At 43.9% G+C, this 17,345-nt stretch overlaps 1 protein-coding gene across 9 annotated transcripts; it reads left to right on the top strand.

Moving 5' to 3' along the window:
* The first annotated feature begins 1,349 nt into the window (after positions 1 to 1,349).
* On the top strand, positions 1,350 to 12,676 carry F10 (coagulation factor X). Of its 9 annotated transcripts, none has more exons than XM_085534847.1 (9): positions 1,350 to 1,395; positions 1,431 to 1,531; positions 3,611 to 3,771; positions 5,185 to 5,209; positions 7,780 to 7,893; positions 8,780 to 8,920; positions 9,743 to 9,996; positions 10,434 to 10,551; positions 11,344 to 12,676. In XM_085534847.1, exons 2-9 carry the CDS (start codon positions 1,462 to 1,464, stop codon positions 11,886 to 11,888), a joined length of 1,428 nt encoding a protein of 475 aa, XP_085390973.1. In that variant the 5' UTR covers positions 1,350 to 1,395; positions 1,431 to 1,461; the 3' UTR covers positions 11,889 to 12,676. The 9 variants fall into 9 exon arrangements, with proteins under 9 accessions (XP_085390973.1, XP_085390988.1, XP_085390979.1 ...); XM_085534862.1 differs by having other exon boundaries at positions 1,350 to 1,399; positions 1,440 to 1,531; XM_085534853.1 differs by having other exon boundaries at positions 1,350 to 1,400.
* Positions 12,677 to 17,345: the final 4,669 nt, after the last annotated feature.

Raw genomic sequence — 17,345 nt, 5'->3', positions numbered from 1 at the left:
TATAAAAGCATGCCTCAGAGGTTCTAGTTATACCTAAAAAAATAAGAAGACATAACAAAACCCACTGTGAGTGAGAGAAAATAAGAAAGGAAAGCATTTATGGCAGCAGAAGCAGCATGCAAAACAAATAATATTACAAAAGAAACCAACAACAAGGAAAATTCCCAGGGAAAAAGGTGACTGGGGGCAGAAGCCAGCAAAAAAGTCTCATTTTCACCAAGATGAGGCACTTGGCATTGCAACATCTTCACTCTAGGCCCCTCAAGCTGAAATAGCTGTTGATTTTACAGGCTCCACCGGGAGACTTCTCTACTGTAAATATTGATATTATGAACAAGTCACCCTGCAGAAAAAGGGCAAAATGCAGACAAAACATCCAACCGGTATTAAAGACTGTGTGACATGACTTTTGCACAACAAAGCCAAGAGTTATGCATATTTTTAACATAGCAGCCTGTGTAAACAATCATGGAATCATGGAATCAGTAAGGCTGGAAAGACCTCTAAGATCACCTAGTGCAACCCCAGCCCATCTCCACCATGCCCACTAACCATGTCCCTCAGGGCCACATCCACACTGTTCTTTAACAGTGATTTCCACCCCCTCTCTAGGCAGCCTGTGCCAGTGCCTCACCGTTCCTTCTGATAAGCTGTTTTTCCTAACATCCAGCCAGAACCTCCGCTGGTGCAGCTTGAGGCCATTCCCTCTTGTCCTATCACTGTTACCTGGGAGAAGAGGCCAGCCTCTACCTCACTACAACCTCCTTTCAGGTAGTTGCAGAAAGCCATAAGGTCTTCCCTAGATCTCCTCTTCTCCAGACTGAACAATCCCAGCTCCCTCAGACGCTCCCCATAAGACTTGGGCTCCAGACCCCTCACCAGTTTTGCACCTACTCTGGAAGTGCTCAGTGTCTTTCCTGTAGCAAGGGGCCCAGAACTGAGCACAGAACTTCAGGTGCAGCCTCACCGGTGCAGAGTACAAGGGGATGATCGCTACTCTACTCCTGCTGGCCTGTGGCTACAAGCCGTGCTACAAAAAAAGCTCATACAACTAATGGAAAGCAAGCTGTGGCAGCAGGGAGACCTCACTGGGCGCAGCATTGGGAAACCCCCAAAACAGGGAGACAGCGGCCAGTTCTGGAGACCACATTCATGAGGTGGTAAAGCCCCACACCTGCCAGCACCAACTTGCTCAATAAGCTGAACATGCGCTCCCAAACTCTTCCTTTAAAAGAAAAAAAAAAGAGGAGACTCATAATCGGGCCACCCCCCGGCTGAGAAATCCCACAGCGGCTTTCCCCCTTCCAGGGCGCTTCCGCTATTTCTGGGCAGGGTGAAGTAACGCCGCCGCAGTCCCTGCCCGCCCGGGGGTGAAGGCTCCGTCCCGTCCCGTCCCGTCCCGTCCCGTCCCGTCCCGTCCCGTCCCGTCCGGTCCCGTCACGGTGCCCATCTCGTGTCACCATGACCGGCCGCCTGCTGCTCCTGCTGCTCTGCGCGGCGTTACCGGACGAGCTCCGGGCTGAAGAAGGCGGTAAGGGGCTGCTCTGGGGGGCGGAGGAGGGGGTACCCTTCTCATAGTCTGTAGGGAGCTGCCGTGAAAGCTCCCGCATTGGAAAGTGCCTCCCGCACGAGGGAAGTGCGTGAGGGGAGCGGGGGCTGCGGCCCCCAGGATCGGGCAGACCGGGCTGTCACCCCCAAGGGTGTCCCCTCTGAGTCCTGCCAGAGGGCAGAGCAGCGCCTCGGGGCGGGGAGCGGCCAGGGGGCACCTGGGGTGATGCGAGTTTGCCGCTGGGGTTTAGCCCTGGGGGTCCCCCTGTAGAACGGGGCTGCCGTCGCTGGGAGCACGGCGGAATTCGAGAAAGGCGAGATCTCGTTCTTGTGCTCTGCCGGCTGCCCCTGGCTGCGGGCTGGGTGCAGGGGTGAGGGTGTCCTGCCTCTGTTTGTGCTGAGAGGGTCAACATCAAAGTTCAGAGCAGAAAGACACGCCGAGTGGCTTCTCTGAAGGCTTTGACTCTTCCTTCAGTGAGTCAGCCTGCTTGGGTTCTACAGCAAGGTCCTTCCTCGGCCAGCTGCCTCAGTGTCCTACTTGAGCTGACCAACAGCTCATTTGTGTTTTCGAAGAAGGCAGGACTGCAGGAAGTTTGGATCTGAGAACGCTTATCTGCTAGTTCAAGTTTATGAAAACATCCTCATGCAGCGGTGATGGGAAGGCTAAGGAGTACCGTGGCACTGACCCCACCGGCTGCATCCTGTCACTGTCCTGCACTGCAGGGAGGGACTTAAGGACAAATGAGGCAGTGGGTGAATGAACTGGCTGTTAGTGAGCTAGAAGTTATAAGCATCGCTGTAGCCCTCCTGCACAGAGCTTTCTTAGAGCAAGTGGAACACCACAGTACACATAGGCTCCGTGCTGCTGCTTAGTATGGACAGCACTAGAAGAATTTGGCTCCATTATCAAATAATATGGTTACTTATCAGCTAATTCACATCTTGCTGCATTGAGCTGCAAGCTGCAAGCTGCCCATTGGTTTTCTAGTCCCATCAGCAGCACTGCCTTCCATGCTGCACACTGTGACTGCAAACTGCTTTTCCTTCTGTATGTTTCAGGGTTTTTGAACTCTAGCTTTTAGCGTCCACAAGCTTTCCTAAAACTTATACTTTTTACAGTGTAATTTGCAATCTACTACAGTGTTGCTTCTGTGATCCCTGTCTGGTAACATGTGCACAAGTTACTGCAGAGGGCTGTGATGGCTCATGCAGCCAAATGACTGAGCTGAGTTTAACACCTCTGATCCTTCTATTAAATCATCAGTTACCTGCATCTTGAACTTCGAGGCAGCATGTCTTGTGCTCTGTGACTTCAAGCTTTTAAAAGTAAAATGACCCAGCAACCTGAACTCCAGCTGTACTTTCTTCAGATGCTGAAGCTGACATTCATTTCCCTCTGCTCTTGATTAAATCTTTGAATACAGCTGCATTGGCTGTACTTGCAAACTTAGAAGTAAGGCAATAACACTATGAAAGACAGTTGTTAAGTGGGACCCAAGGGCAGCACACTGGGGTTTGGGGTGGTGCAGGGCAGTAATCTCACACATGGGCTGTTTCTTTTCTGCAAGCAGGACTGTGAAACAGCTGTTCCCATCTGCCAATAGATCCCCATGCTGGCAAATCACTGCATCTTCTGTTTGTGTGCTGTTTGTTTTCTGGACCACATGTCTCCAGAGCAGCCAGTGGTGTTACTTGGTTGCCAGCTTTAAAACCAAATCAGGGGCTGCAGCCTCACTTGCCTTCACCGTGGCAGGGCAAGTCATTCTGTTCAAGGCTGGAGTCTAGAGCAGGAGCAACAGAAATATAAACCCTTGTCGGCAACCTGAACATTTTATTCTCAAAACTAACAACAGAAGGACAGAATTTTGTGTGCCTCTGGCTTGTCTTGGAGTTACTGATCTCAGTGATCCTGAGATCCCATGTGCGTGAGGGCTGACATAACCAGTGATGTTGTCTATGGGTGAGAAGGTCTGATTTGTTTTCCTTTCTTCACTTATTTCTGATGACTTGTAACCACCACCAAATGCTACCCAGTAGTTGTACCATTTTCTCTATTGTCTAGTGTTCATCAAGAAAGAAAGTGCCGACAAGTTCTTGGAAAGAACAAAACGTGCCAACTCATTTTTAGAAGAAATGAAGCAAGGCAATATTGAAAGAGAATGCAATGAGGAGCGCTGCTCAAAAGAAGAGGCGAGAGAAGCCTTTGAAGACAATGAGAAAACTGTAAGGATGAACTAATATGAAACATAGACCTACATATTTCATGTCTACAAAATAGTATTGATGCATTATGAGCCCAAACTTACCAGTGTTATTGTTGACCACTTACCACAAAGAATAGGTGGTGATTTTGATTGTGGTTGGAACTGCTAAGGCATACACATATAAAACCAGTCATCATGTATCACCCCACATTAAGGACTCAGTTCTTTTACCTATTCTGATCTGCTTAATTGCCATCCTGAGGCATTTGACCTTTAAATAATTTGGTACTCCCTATGTTAGAGCTATTTTCTATTGTGGCATAGCCAAGCAGCACGACTATGTTCAAGAGTTCTTAGATGGAGAGCCTATAGGAAGGCTGAGATGGCAAATACTAATGAGGAACTTCATGTCATTTTATTCCATATTTATCCCAAGAAGTTTTACAGGGCTTCTATCGTTTTGTGTCCAAAATGATCATTCCAACACTTGAATTCACAGAACGTGTACTGAGGATGGTTCTTTATGTTAAATTGCCCGCATGGAATGAGGTTTATGACTTTTGTGTCACCTTCCCTACCCTGGAGTGCTTAACTTTAGCTAGAAGTGCAGGCAGTGTCCAAGCTAAAGGGGCACCTACAGAGATGGGGAAAGTATGGGAACAAGGGTGTCAGTAGAAGAAGTATTATATGGAAACTGAAGTGACTTGCTGGTGGAGGGAAACTGGGAACATTGGCTGTATGTGGAACAGCCCTGAAACTGGAGTCAAGGCTAGATTCATTTAACTGTAGTGTTACTTGCTGGCCAGAATGTTTTTGGAGTGGCCTTGAGGTGAACTGGGTGTGGAGTCATGGGTGCATCACCTGGGCACTTCAAAGCGTATGGTTGAACCATAGCAGAACCAGCACAGCCTGTTCTACCTGGTGACCAGACCTAGCTGGAACGGACCGTCCTGGGCAGACGGCGTACCCAGAGTACTCAGTGAGAGGGACAGAAGAACAGAAGTCAGACAAAATGTTTTTAAACATCAGGATTTCTGAGGTCCTGCTCCATGGGGGTATGGGGGAAGGAAGCTGAAAATTTGACATTGCAGGAGGGTAAGTAAGTTCAGTCAAAACCGAGGGCAAGATGCGGTTATGCAAGAAATGAAGAGCCTTATGCTGAGTGAGTGACATTAAGAAATCTCTGCGGAGGTTTAGGTGTTTTTGAAAAGCATGTGAGACCTGTTTCTCTTGAACTGAGAGCTATAGGTTGTTTTAACCAGATGGTTTTAATTAATTAAATGACAATATCAGACTGCAAGACACTGTAAATTGAATTTTTGCATCCTCTGTATGAAAGCTCTGATATTTTCCTGAAGAATTGAATTCAGAAATTCTCATCTAACGCTTCTTGTTTTCTTTTGTTTTTCCCTTGCCTCACACCAACCCATAGGATGAATTCTGGAATATCTACGTAGGTAAGGAAGAGTCTGCAATTGTTTAGAAAATAAAGCTTCCTTTTCGCAAGGTTGAAAAGGATGCACATCTTACATAACCACTTCCTGCTGCCTTGTTTATTCTTTTCACCGTTTCCCCTGAAAGAGGAATCTGATTGAGTTACAGCCTTGCTGTTGCTCGAACCCAGTCACTTCATTTGATGGCCAGATTCAGCATCCTCCGGTTCCTGGGATGATCTTTGTCCTCTCAAAAAAGAATACTGGCCCTTTGCATGCCAAGGGTAGTGAGAAGCAGAAACTGGGCATCTGGCTCTGCCCATTCATCATCATGCAGAGGGTCAGCCCGAGGTGGAGGAGTCCAAGTTGCAAAGAGTCATAGACGGGGGTGGCACTTCATTGCATCAGGCAGTGCAACACACCAGTCTGTACTGCACAGCCACTTACCACTTGCATGTCACCATCCATGCCACAGTGTTGCTGATTCCTGTAAGACAGAGATTTTGGTGGGAATTGTTTTCAACAGAGCTGTTTTGCATTCAATGATGACATACCAGTGGGTTAGCAGATACTGCCAATCAGCCTTTTCTGGTTTTGTTTTTCTGAAGGTTTGACTCGTACTTATTAGGGTTCTGTTGTTCATAATAAGCTCACAGGGACATATTTTTAATGTATTATTGATTGGTAACATGTTCTCCTGAAGTATGTGTCTAGTCTTTGTGTAAGGAAAAGTACCTCAAAAATGTTGACCAGAGGTTGCTCAGCTTTGTCTTCTGAGTCTGAAGAAAACTGAAGACAGTTGCCACAAAGAAGATGCAGCCTTTCACAATCCTCTAAGGGGTGGGGGAGAGGAATTCTGCATCCTACAGGGTGAAATTGCCAACACAGTCTGCGTCAGTGCTGCGATGAACAGAAGTGGAAATTTTCAAACCATTTTCTCATGAGAATACAGGCAGTGGAACATCAGTGCCAGTGCTCACAGCGGAAATGCCAGTTTCATACATCCTAAACCACAGTCCACGTACGCTTTATTGGTGTTTAGAAGTTCTGAAAACCACAGCTGCCTTCAGCCAAGTTAGAACAACTCATTCTCATTTCTTTTTTTAGCAGGGGATTCTGCAATGGTTTTGTGCAATATGGATATAAAACTCAGTCCCCCAGCAGCAACTGCAGTACAAGGAAAATTAAGAAACTATGGTTTCTATCAGTAGGATGCTGCTTGGCTGAGTGCACTACAGAACAGAGCAGGCAGAAACCAGGAGCTGTGCTGCAGGCCTCCAGTGTGCCTTTGTTTTAATAAATGGTGGTCTTGCCTTTCCACCATGGAGGACAAACATCAGCCTTCAACACCTCTGTGGTGGATCATGTGGATGCAGCGTTTGGAATGCTGGTGTTTGCAGTCACGTTCAGGTACAGAAGGAAGGGATGGAGAGTTGTGGGGCAGTACGAAAAGCCCCACAAGTGTTCTCTGTGTCAGATGCAGCTTCAGCAGTGGAGTTCACAGCCAGGGGTATCTTGCAGATGGCACAGTGGATCCTTTGGATGAGCAGTATCCTGCATCATCTTTCTTCAGTGGACACTGCTGTTCTTTCAGCTGCTCCAAATGGAGCAGAATAGGTGGTAACATTCACTGTGTGCTTCTAAGGCAATGAATTAGCACTTCTCCAGATATCCTCCTTTTCTTACCGTGCAATTCGGAACGGCTTGGCAGGTTCATGTGATGAAGGTGGGAGAGACCATGGCAGCAAGCATCAGTGCTAGAGTGAGATGCCTTCATGGGGGTGGGAGAAAGGGCTGCTATGTGCCACATGCCTCCAAATGCAGCACAGCCTGATTTCCCTTCTTGTGACTGTATTATTTGTGAGCTACATGTGTCTAGGGTCAAGTCAGGAAGTTGATCTTGTGTCATGGAAAGGAAGAGAGACTGTAGAAATGTGTTTCAAATACGGAGATCCCAGCTTAAATACAGGGAGAGTGAGGTAAGAGCTAATTCCTTGACATTGACACTTGTACCTCAGTGGATACAATGTGACATTTTTGGTACCACAAGCAGCATGAAACAGGAATTTGGCCCACAAACATGGATTTAGAAGAGCTTTTAAAGTGTTTTATTTTGTTTATCTTCTGATTCATATGCTGGTTGCTTTAAAAGAGCAACACTGTGGGCAAAACACATGCACGTGGGATGAGATGACCTTTAAGTAACTAATAGTTGAGTTATTATTATGTGGAAATGGCAGGGAAATGCTTTAAACAGTAGTTGCAACATGGAAACGTCCAGTCTGCTTTTACAGTCTTCACCGTAAATAACGTACACTTTGACAAGCAAGTATTAATTTGTCTTCCTAGGAAAAAAGCTGTAACTACACACTGTCAAACAGTAGCCACCGAAAACAGATTGCAAAACTGAGGATATATATATGAATCACGCTTACTTGGAATGATTGCAGTTGCTCTTGCTCTGCCTGGAATGTGGCCACTCACAAGACATATGTCTTAAAAAGAATGATTGCTTGTCAAAACTGAACCCCCTTCTGAGTTCATTGAAAATGTGTTTTCTCTAACAACAATTTGGTTTTCATTTGTTTTTGTAGATGGTGACCAGTGCAGCTCAAATCCTTGTCAGTATGGTGGACATTGTAAAGATGGACTTGGTTCCTACACTTGCTCCTGTTTGGATGGTTATCAAGGCAAGAACTGTGAATTTGGTAGGTTTCTCCTTCAGACAATTGTGGCAGAGAATATGCCAGGTAGCTGAAGCATTATTTTTCACTTGGAATAATGCATAGAGTAGGTGGCCATCAACAGTGAGATGGAAGCATGTCAGAAACGAAAGCCCTCTGGCTCAGTGTCTGGATAGCAATAGTGAGTGCTCCAATGTTACACTTGCTCCAAAGAAAGCGCTTTTAGTTATCACAGTGCCTCTTTACATGAACTTAAATCCTCAAAGCATGACGTTAAATCTAAGAACCACAAGATTCTTATTGCTGATATCAAAGAGTCTGGACTCCAAGCTCAGAAGTACAGTCCTGTTCAGCTCACAGCATGAAGAACCAAAGAAGGCAAATCTCCAAAGGCAATGAATGCAGAGACTTTTAAGCCTTGCAAGGAATCATCTTTTTTTCTTATAAGTCTTTCCTGAGTCTCACACCTATGGCATTAAGCTACTTCTAGTGATGTTGCAGGAGTGTGATTGTCCAGAAGTGAGAGTGGAGGGTGTGGAACTGAAAGTCAGAAACAGATCTGAGGGGAGTGGTGAGGAGCTGAGTTTTTTAAGGCTGGAGGGGGGAATCAGTTGAGGGTTTACCAATAACTGCACTTTTGTGTTAGTATTTTATTACTACTACCTCTCCTTTTGAAGCTCACCGTGACACAGCCACTATTTGCACTTGGGTTTTGCAAGTATGCTTTGTGTGGTGGATGTGTTTCCTTTGTAAGGTATAAGCTAATGTTAGCCACTCGTGCTGTTACTAAAATGGGCTTCAGGTCTTTTACAGGGGGAGCTTGTCCTGTTTAAAGAGTACCGTTGAATTTGGTCAACTTCAAGATCTTCTATGAAGTCAGTGTTTATTCTCCAAACTTCTCTCTTTATAGTCATACCGAAGTACTGCAAAATAAACAATGGCGACTGTGAGCAGTTCTGCAGCATCAAAAAAGGTGTGCAGAAGGATGTCGTGTGTTCCTGTACAAGTGGCTATGAGCTGGCAGAAGATGGCAAACAGTGTGTTTCAAAAGGTACAAAGCCGTATGGTAAACTAATAGCAATGGAGGTGGGGCTTGTTTCACAGCTAACGAATATCTTTTGAACTATTTTCTACATGGCATAGGATTAAGACCAAGGCCATATGGTTAGTATTTTCAAGGCCTTCCATGTGTGAGGTGATGTGATGAACATCTCAGAATAGAGCTGAGTAGTAGTGCTACCTGATCTCACAGTACTACCCGAGGAAATAAAATGCTGTTGACAGGAGGTCATAGTTGTGCTTTGTGGTTGTAAAGAAAATTGTGGCTGTGTCTTACATTCTGTATAAAATAGCCACTTGCAAAAACCTCTTTTGATTTCAGTTAGTAAAATTAAATAGTAACAGCTGACATTAAATAATTAAGATTGATGCTAATTTAAGTACATTTTTATTGTATTCCAACAAATCGGGGGAGGGAGCGGAATGTGAGTCAACTGTATGATCCTGACATTGGTTTTTATAGCCTTTATGACCTGGTCCATCTCTCTTACACAGTACGCTGAGTTTTCTAATTAAGATGATTGCAGTAAGAGTAGGACAAGTATATGGCAATGTGAACAACTGAAGATAACTTTAAAAACACAGTGAAAACACTGTGCAGAGGCTGAACTTATGGACAAGTTTTAGGACAAGCAAATACCTTTCATCTGCCAAAACATCTGTTCTTCTTCCTTTGTTACATCTGCCAGGGCTTTGGTAGTCTTGAAAACATCTGCATTAACTGATTTACTGTGAGATGGTGTTGTCAAAGAGTGTTCTCCTGCATGGATGTTTCAGTCCTTCTTCTCTAATTGTAGCATCCTTGTCTTTACAGTAAAGTACCCATGTGGAAAAGTTCTTGTGAAAAGAACTAAAAGGTCTATCAATCTACCCACTAATAGTAGTACCAATGCAACTAGTGATCAAGATGTCCCCTCCATGGATGGAACAAATCTGGAGGAGGACTTCCCTGCTACCACAGAAAGCCCAACTCCCCCTCCTCGCAACAGATCAAGTAACACAGATCCAAATGTCGATGTCAGGATAGTAGGTGGGGATGAGTGTCATCCTGGTGAATGCCCATGGCAGGTAAATCTGATGCATGTGTTTTTGAGGGAAACTGTATAATTGTTCATTTAATTACTTTGTGTTCTGCTGTGTGCTGTTTCTAATTGGAATTGGCTGAGTTACCTGAACTCAGGTGCTTGTGTGTGCCATTCTGCAAACCGTGGCCTAAGAATGTCAAAATGAATGGTTTTGTGACATTTTAGGTTGTGCTGCTTTTAACCTGTTACCAGAGAGGACTTTTGAGACGTGCTGGTTCAACAGTGTTGTCTTTACATGTTGCGTTTCAGTTCTGTACATAAGCTGTGCTGTTCTGGCAGAGCTGACCTGCTTCTGCCTTTCTTTGTCATCTTTCTTTGCCTTTCTTTGCTCAACTTTTCTAAGGAATGATGACTTACCTTCTCTGTTTCTCTGAGTGAGATGTATCATATTTAGCACTTGCTATTTCTTTTCTCTCATAGGCTGTGCTGTTAAATGAGAAAGATGAAGAGTTTTGTGGTGGAACTATATTGAATGAAGATTTCATCCTTACTGCTGCTCACTGCATAAACCAATCCAAAGAGATCAAAGTTGTTGTTGGTAAGGCACTGTGTATTTCTTGTGGTGTGTGAGGATGCGTTGCAGACATTCTCTGTCCCTGTTACCCATGTTAGATGTAACCATATCAACTGATTTGTTATCGGTTTGTTGTTTTGGTGGTATTATGCTATCTACTGTTTCCTATTGTAGAAATCCTGTTTTGTAATCACTGGCATAGCTGAAGTAGAAGGTGATAATGGTGATTTCTTTGCCAGGTAGTTGAAAGGGTTTAAGAGCAAATGTTCTGGAAGTGTTGGTGAGTGCTGTGCTTGTCAGGCAAGTGCTTCTCCAGAAAGCTCATCATTTTTTCCTGCAGGTCTGAAACACATCAACTGTTTTCTATAGGAACACTGGGGAAAGCTGTGACACACAAACTAATGGAAGAAGAAACTCTTATCTATCTCACATTAATGCACTGCTCCACTTCTGAGAAATGATACCAGATCAACACAACTTTGTATTTGCACTCTTAGTTTTGATCCAGAGCAGATTCACTTCCTCAGTATAGGCCAGGCTCAAGCTGCTGAAAAACATCCACCAAATTTGCATTAGTTTAGCTGAATGATTTTATGCTGATTTACACAAACTGGTACAGAAAGCTTCATACACAAAACCTTGGAGCTGAAACTGCATCCAAGCATGGCTAATAAATATTGCAGTCCATTCTTGCAATTTACTTGTACGGTATGAAATCTTAGAGTGGTAGCAATGGGAACACTGGTGTCCTCCTTTATCAAGGCTGTTCTTATTCTCTGTTATCCTATTAATGATCCTTTTAATTATCTTGTACAGGTGAAGTGGATAGAGAAAAGGAAGAACATTCTGAAACGAAGCATACTGCAGAGAAAATATTTGTTCACTCTAAGTACATCGCCGAGACGTATGATAATGACATAGCCCTCATAAAGCTGAAGGAACCTATACGGTTTTCTGAATATGTTGTCCCAGCATGCCTCCCACAAGCAGACTTTGCTAATGAAGTGCTGATGAACCAGAAGTCTGGGATGGTTAGTGGCTTTGGGCGTGAATTTGAAGCTGGACGGCTTTCCAAAAGACTGAAAGTGCTTGAAGTCCCCTATGTTGATAGGAGCACTTGCAAGCAGTCCACTAACTTTTTAATAACAGAGAACATGTTCTGTGCTGGTTATGAAACAGAGCAAAAGGATGCTTGTCAAGGAGACAGTGGAGGCCCCCATGTAACCAGATATAAGGATACTTATTTTGTTACTGGAATTGTTAGCTGGGGAGAAGGATGTGCAAGGAAGGGCAAATACGGCATATATACCAAACTGTCCAGATTCTTACGTTGGGTAAGGACGGTCATGAGACAAAAGTAGTAGTGGTGTGGCTCTCAATCCTTCCATTAGAAAACAAGGTGCCGTTTCTCTAATGGCAGTGTTTTTTATTTTATTTTGTTTTAGCCACATCTGCTAAACTCATTTTGAAAACTGGTTTCTTGAAGTTATGGTGCTGCTTCTCTTTTTTCTTGACTTTAAGCATGTATCCGTGGTCTGCTGGTGTTGTTTTGAGTTTGTATGGTAAGGGGCTTTCACCAAACAAAATGCCTGCTCATTGGTGTCTTCTGATTGCTTGACTGGTTATTGTCATTTTGGTTCCTTTCTGTTTGCCCAAGTGATTCCACCAGAGGCTCCTGGACATAAAGCGATGGAAGTGGGAAGGCTAGGACTTCAGTCAGTCCTCCTACTGATGCCCACAGACTCAGCAGGGAGTTTGTTCCCACTAGAGCTTTTTAGCTTCTACCTGTGGATGTCTTTAGAAGATGAAGGGAAAAGGGAAGTTTCCTTGGCCAAAGCTGAGGCACAAGTAAGTATTCAGTGTGTTGCTAAATGACCATGTTCCACGAAACTTCCCACTTAGGTCCCAGAAGCTAAGTAAAGTGTTGCATTACTTCATATGATTTACTTCACTCTAGTTTAATTTGAACACTTATTTTATGCTCCTTCAGAAAAAAATAACATGTATGTTCACTGTTTCCTGTATCGTATTCTGGATTGTGCATGGCTGAGGATCGGAGAGGTCCCTCAGTGTGTACTTGTTCCAGGTGCTACTGTAAGATGTGTTATCAGCATACATAAGCATTTGAAATAAAACATTATTTCTTTTTTGTTCTTTTTTTATTCCCTCTGGTCAGCTTACACATATATGAAGGCAGAGTCTTGTTTGGAAGTGAAGAAAGGGTGCAGGTCTTCAAACAAACATGTGACACATTTCCCTTGCCTTAAGATTAGCAATGGCTCAACACTCAGACTTTTGTATGTGGAGCACTGTTCCTGCAAACATTCTCCTTCAGACATTAGAATCATAGAATCATAGAATCACAAGGTTGGAAGGGACCTATAAGATCATCTAGTCCAACCGTCCTCCCTTTACCATGCCTACAGGAAACCCCTAAACCATGTCTCCTAGCTCCCTATCCAGGTGCTTCTTGAACACTGCCAGGGATGGTGACTCCATCACCTTCCTGGGCAGGCTATTCCAATACATTCTCAGCTGTAGTTCTAGACACAGAAATCATGACATAATCTGCAGTAGATGGGATGAGTGAAAGCTGTCTTGTCCAACCCCATGCTGAAAGCAAGGCTAACATCAAAGAGAAATAGGGTTGTGCAGGGTCTGATCAAGTTTTGAAAACTTTTGAGGCAAAGTTGCTACTCCTCTGGGCAACAGGTTGCTGTGTTTTAGAACACTCACAGCTAAAGATTTGTCATATCCACTTGGAATTTTCCTTGTTGAATGATCTAAATGCAACTCTCCCTGGCTTAACAAACCCAGTTTCCTCAAGCTTTTTAATATGCACGATCATGTCTGGTTCCCTACTTATCCTGATGGATTTTCCAAGGCTCCTCTTATCTATGATGCTCCTATGCTGTTTAAGTATGCTAAACTTTGCCAGACACCCGTCTCTTATCTCTTAGGGTTTGAGTGGGTACTGGCTAGTTTTGTATAGCAGGTGCTGTGAGGAAGACAGGTTGAAAAACTAGAAAGACAGCTCTGCTCAGCACCAAGGTATTGCTGCAGTCAGCAGAAAATGCAGACATGAAGAACTGCAGGTCATTTACCCCGAATTGATGATCTCCACCTGTATAAAATCACAGGAGGGTTATTTAAATGTTTGTTCAGCAATGTTAGTTCCATGAATTTTTCTGTCCACTAACCCTTTGTCCCACATTCACCCCATACACCATCAGGGTGAAACGTCTGTTTTCAGAGGGAAGTGCTCAGGCATAGGTGCTACCCAAATCCCATAAAAGTACTTGTGCTAAGGGCATTGTTCTGCAGCAGTAAAGTCTGATGTGACACTTGGACTGGACTATATATGTAAAGTGTTGGGGTGGCTGAGGAGAGGACCTCCCTCTGATAAGGGTGGCTATTGCTGGGAAGAGAGCAAGTGTCATTATTCTGTAGTATACAAGAGACTGTCCTTGGGCTTTGCAATCAGAGTTTATCTTTTACCAACCTTTAATCTTGTATCGTTGTGCCTACAGAGCACCGGATTTTCTGTGGGGAGACTTCCTTGCTCTCTACAACAACCTGAATAGAGGTTGCAGTAAAAAAAGAGTGTCAGTCTCTTTTTGTCAGGTGACAGGATGTGGGGAAATGGCCTCAAATTGCCCAAGAGGAGGTTTAGATTGGATGACAGGAAGAATTTCTTCACAAGAATGGTGGTCAGGCATTGGAATGTGCTGCCCAGGGAGGTGGTGAAATTCCCATTCCTGGAGGTATTTAAGAGATATGTAGACATAGACCTTAGGGGTACGGTTTAGTGGCGGGACTTGGTATTGTCAGGTCAATGGTTGGGCTTGGTCTTAAGGGTCTTTTCCAACCTCAGTGATTCAATGCATCTATTCTATGAATAAGAAACCAGGGTGTTTTTCAGGCCTAGTCCAAGTTAAGTATCTGGGCATGAGCTTCTTGTACATGAGACACTGGATCTCATGAGAAAAATGAGGCTTCTTTAGACTTAAAACAGGGAAGGTAAAAAGAGTCCAGAACCAGAAGGTTCAAAGAGATCTCACGGAAATCCTTCTAACTCTGTGACTAGAAAAGCCACTAATAGGTTTTATCTGGGTGAAGTCTCGAATGTTGAATTTCCTTAAGAAATGAGGAAGAATGCAGCACAGTGGGCTACCATAAGGAATGAAGATGGGCAAGAAGGCCTTCTTTGTGATATCCTCCAGCACAGCAGGGAAACACACTGCTGCAGGGACTGCGTCCAGATGGAACTCATTTTCAGCTGAAGAATTATCCAGAGTGATCAGAGCCTCAGACCACAAGGCTCTGTCAGTAGCTATCCCCATGGAGTGGCATTGGCCAATAAATACATTTAAGTGTTCAAAAGAAGGTGGAAATTGATGCATTTGTGGAAGTACTGTCCAGCATGGTGACTTTGTGAAGCTTTGCTGTCATGAGGCACCTAAAAGCTGCCAGGTTGGCACTGCTGTGACACAGCAGCTTTTGCTGCTTTAACATTGTCCTTTGGTGCCTCTGAGCCCACGCTTTGCCCTTAGCAGTTTTGTTTTCTCCTGAGTTAACAACCTTTGCTCTGCAGTGCTTCTTATTTAGCAGAGATGTGAGAATTCAATGGTCCTTATTATCAGTGTTGATTCGTAAGCTACTGACAAACCAAACCTGTGGTGTTTAATAGTGCAGAGAAGAGCTAGGACTCCACATTGTAAAATGACAGAATTTATTATGAAGAAAGCAAAGAAAAGGAACGAGATAATAAAATTAATATTTTTTTAAAAGAGAGAAAATATATGGATACATCTATTAAAATAAAAGCTCACTTACATGCCATGCTATCCCAAGGTCAAAAAAGGAAAGGAGGATTAATTAAAATAATGAGCTGCTTCAAAATTTAACCTCCAAAAGGAAGCATAAAAAAAACAGAATCAGTTCAAATCACATAAAATCAGCATAAAAGAATTGCAAATGACCTGGCATAAAAACAAAATGACTAAGGCCTAAATAACATAAATATGGTATGAAAATCTAGCGCTGATCTAAGAGTATAGATATGGGAAGAGAGAACAAGGAGAATGCTTCCCCACTGGTGAAGATAATCTTTCTTCCTTAAGGTATCAGATTATTTGTGTTCAGCGAGGAGAAAAGAAACTGCTGAGTTGCAGCTGTCAGAAACGAATCACATCACACCAACCTCATTTCCCCCAAGGACGGGATAACAGGCTGCAAAAGATGCCATACATCCACATCATTTTATATACTACTCTCACTCTAGCAGGTAGGGAAGCATGACCTGGATGAAACTACAGAGAGGTTGGTTCACATCAGGCTGTGAGGCTGTGCAAGTCAGTGTTTCAGTGCCAAAGGAAAGCTGGTAGGTAGCACAGGGCTCCACAGAGGTGGGACTTAGGACCTCTGCTATTCACTATCTTACCCAGTGACATGAAGGGCGGGAGAGAGTGTTTACTCCTGATATTTATAGCTGGTTCCAGAATGAAAGACTACCATAAATCAACATGAGAGTTCAAGACCATCCTGTAGGAAAAAAAAACAGTACAATGTAAATAGGAGGCAATTCAGGAAGAGCAAAACAAAATTCCTCTTAGCCCTGCCATGCATAATCAAGGGTGTCTTTAAAACGTGTGCAACAAAACAAGGAAGGAACTGAAGTAGTCTCTGGTTCCACTAGACAAGAAGTGAAGACAAGAAGCAATGGGATCGTGCCACACTGTGGGAAACTCTGTGTGGATATTGTTGTTACACAGTTAGTTGTTATAACGCTATCTAAAAGTGGGTTAGCTGCATGGGTGAGCTGTGGAACCCTACAAACCCATTTTACAGGTTTTGTGTTTCTGGCTATGCTCTGGATGATGACAACAAAACCTTCATTCCTGCAGGTATGAAGCCACATTTAAAGTTCATTTTGTTGGACGCACATCACATCTTTACTGAATTTAGGAAGGACTGATGTATTGCAGTGCTGTTGCAGCATGAGGAATAACATTCACTGTTGGCATCTGGCTTGCTTGAACTGTTACCAATGAAAAGTCCTCCAGCAAAAGGTGATAACCTAACCAATATCGAATTGTGCAGCTGTGAGTGATGCATAGTGGCCAAAATAGTGCAGATGGGTATGTTCTCAGGCCTGACTGCAAAACCCATCTTCCAACATGTACATGAAAATAGCAGTACCAATAATGGAAGATGCTCAAAAATTTGTTTTGCTGGCCACGAAGCTGTTTGTTACACAAAGTCTCTGTCAGACCAGTAAGAAAGGCAGTTCTGAGCTAAAGTGAAGGTTTGTAACAGTATCTGGGCCTTCACATCTGGTTTGCATTGGGTTACAGATGGGACAGCCTTGGTGTTAATAAGGGACAGGTGTACCAAATGCTCAGTCAGATTCAGACATCAAGTGTAAGTGTCTGCGTTTTGCCTTTGCGGTTTGGTTCCCGTGTGGTAAATTTAAGAGAAATCATGAAGTGGGTCAAGAAAAGGTTACAAGTCCAGGGGATTGTCTTAAAAATGAGGAAACCACCAAGGCTCCAAACAACCACTCTGAGGTAGTAGAAGAGGCTGTCAGTATACCCAGCGTCTGTCCATGGCAGGTAAGGTGCCTTACTCCCAAGAGGTTTAACACCTCAAGAACTCACCAGTGTATGTATGTATTATGACTGTTTTCATAATCAAGAACGTGCTGAGAGGAGGAGGCTAGGAGAGAAGGAGGGTGGAAGATACTGGGCATAGAGCTGGATTTTTGCATAAGAACCCCTTCCCTGCCAGCCACACAGCTCCTCAGACTGCAACATGGC

This window comes from Coturnix japonica, chromosome 1, assembly GCF_054131305.1.
Source record: "Coturnix japonica strain WE chromosome 1, WE-NBRP24, whole genome shotgun sequence".
Taxonomy (NCBI): Eukaryota; Metazoa; Chordata; class Aves; order Galliformes; family Phasianidae; genus Coturnix; species Coturnix japonica.
Note: the sequence above shows the minus strand (reverse complement) of the source record. Positions and strands in the feature narration are given on the sequence as shown.